Source organism: Emiliania huxleyi (assembly GCF_000372725.1).
Source record: "Emiliania huxleyi CCMP1516 chromosome Unknown EMIHUscaffold_135, whole genome shotgun sequence".
NCBI lineage: Eukaryota > Haptophyta > Isochrysidales > Noelaerhabdaceae > Emiliania > Emiliania huxleyi.
The window spans coordinates 392,702-393,723 of record NW_005201240.1 but is presented as its reverse complement, the minus strand read 5'-3'; the positions used below and the strand labels follow the sequence as shown (position 1 = coordinate 393,723).

Here is a 1,022-nt window from a genome sequence, read left to right as displayed (position 1 = left end):
GAGTCACACGACGTGCACGTTTGACGACGTGACACGTGACGACGACGGTCGACGAAGTTGGCAACTTGAAGTTCTACTTGTATGACTTATCTGTCACGCTAAACGACCCTCCGCCGGCCTTGGCTCGGCTAGTGATGACATCAAGTCATCACTCCCATCAGCATGCCTCACATGCGTGTCGCGACACATGGCACGGTGCGTCTCACAGCAGGAGAGAAAGAGAGCGCGCACACACGCGGCACACGCGTCTCTCCAGCCGCGTCAACTCTCTCTCAGCGTCTCCCTCGGACTCGAGACTCACGCATGCAGGAGGAAAGCGAAAGGCCTCGAATTGCGTGTGTCCATCCCACATCCCCCGCCCCCCCTACTCCTAAACCACGGCCTTCTCTCCGCCGCCTCCTCCGCCGCCTTCCGCCCCCGCCTTCTGCCGCCGCCCTCCTCCTCAGCCGCGCCGCGCCTGCGCGTCATAGAGCAAGTCTCCCACCTGCAGCCCGCGCCGCGCGTACCACTGATTGACAGCTGCCGAGGGCTCCGCAGCCTCCATGCCGTAGCTCTCCCGCACCGCCTGGGGCAGGTCCTCGCAGTTGTCGTCGCCGAGCCGGTTGAGCTTGGCGTACGAGTCGGTGCCGTACCCCTCCATCGGCGTGAGGTGGAGCGAGCCGCCGAAGAACTTGCAGTGCAGCCGCGCCAGGGGAAGCCCGAGCCCGGCCGACGCCTCGGGCGAGCGCACCAGCTCGTCCGCGTCGCTCCTCGCCGCCAGCCCGAACCCGCCCGCCAGCCGCGCCCCGCGGTACGACCACACCTCGGCCAGCCGCGAGCGCGCGATGCCTCCGCCCTCATCCGCTACCTTGATCGCCATCTCGTTCTCGCCGCACGCGACGACGATCCGGACGGGGGGTAAGCCGCCGCCGCCGCCGCGCGAGGCGTGGAAGTCGACTGTCGCCGCGGCCGCGTTCTTGAGGAGCTCGCTCGCGACGAAGAAGATGTGCTTCGGCACGTACCTGTTCACAGCTTGAGGTGTG

The 1,022-nt window shown here is 66.9% G+C and overlaps 1 protein-coding gene across 1 annotated transcript in view; it reads right to left on the bottom strand.

The window, feature by feature from the left end:
* Positions 1-568: 568 nt before the first annotated feature.
* PDK3 (putative pyruvate dehydrogenase kinase) overlaps positions 569-1,022 on the bottom strand; it is a gene marked incomplete at its 3' end in the record, with an annotated part of 4,704 nt that continues 4,250 nt past the window's right edge. Inside the window, exon 6 of the mRNA XM_005788474.1 lies at positions 569-1,001. Coding sequence (XP_005788531.1) covers positions 569-1,001 — 433 coding nt within the window. The remainder of the gene's footprint in view (positions 1,002-1,022) is intronic.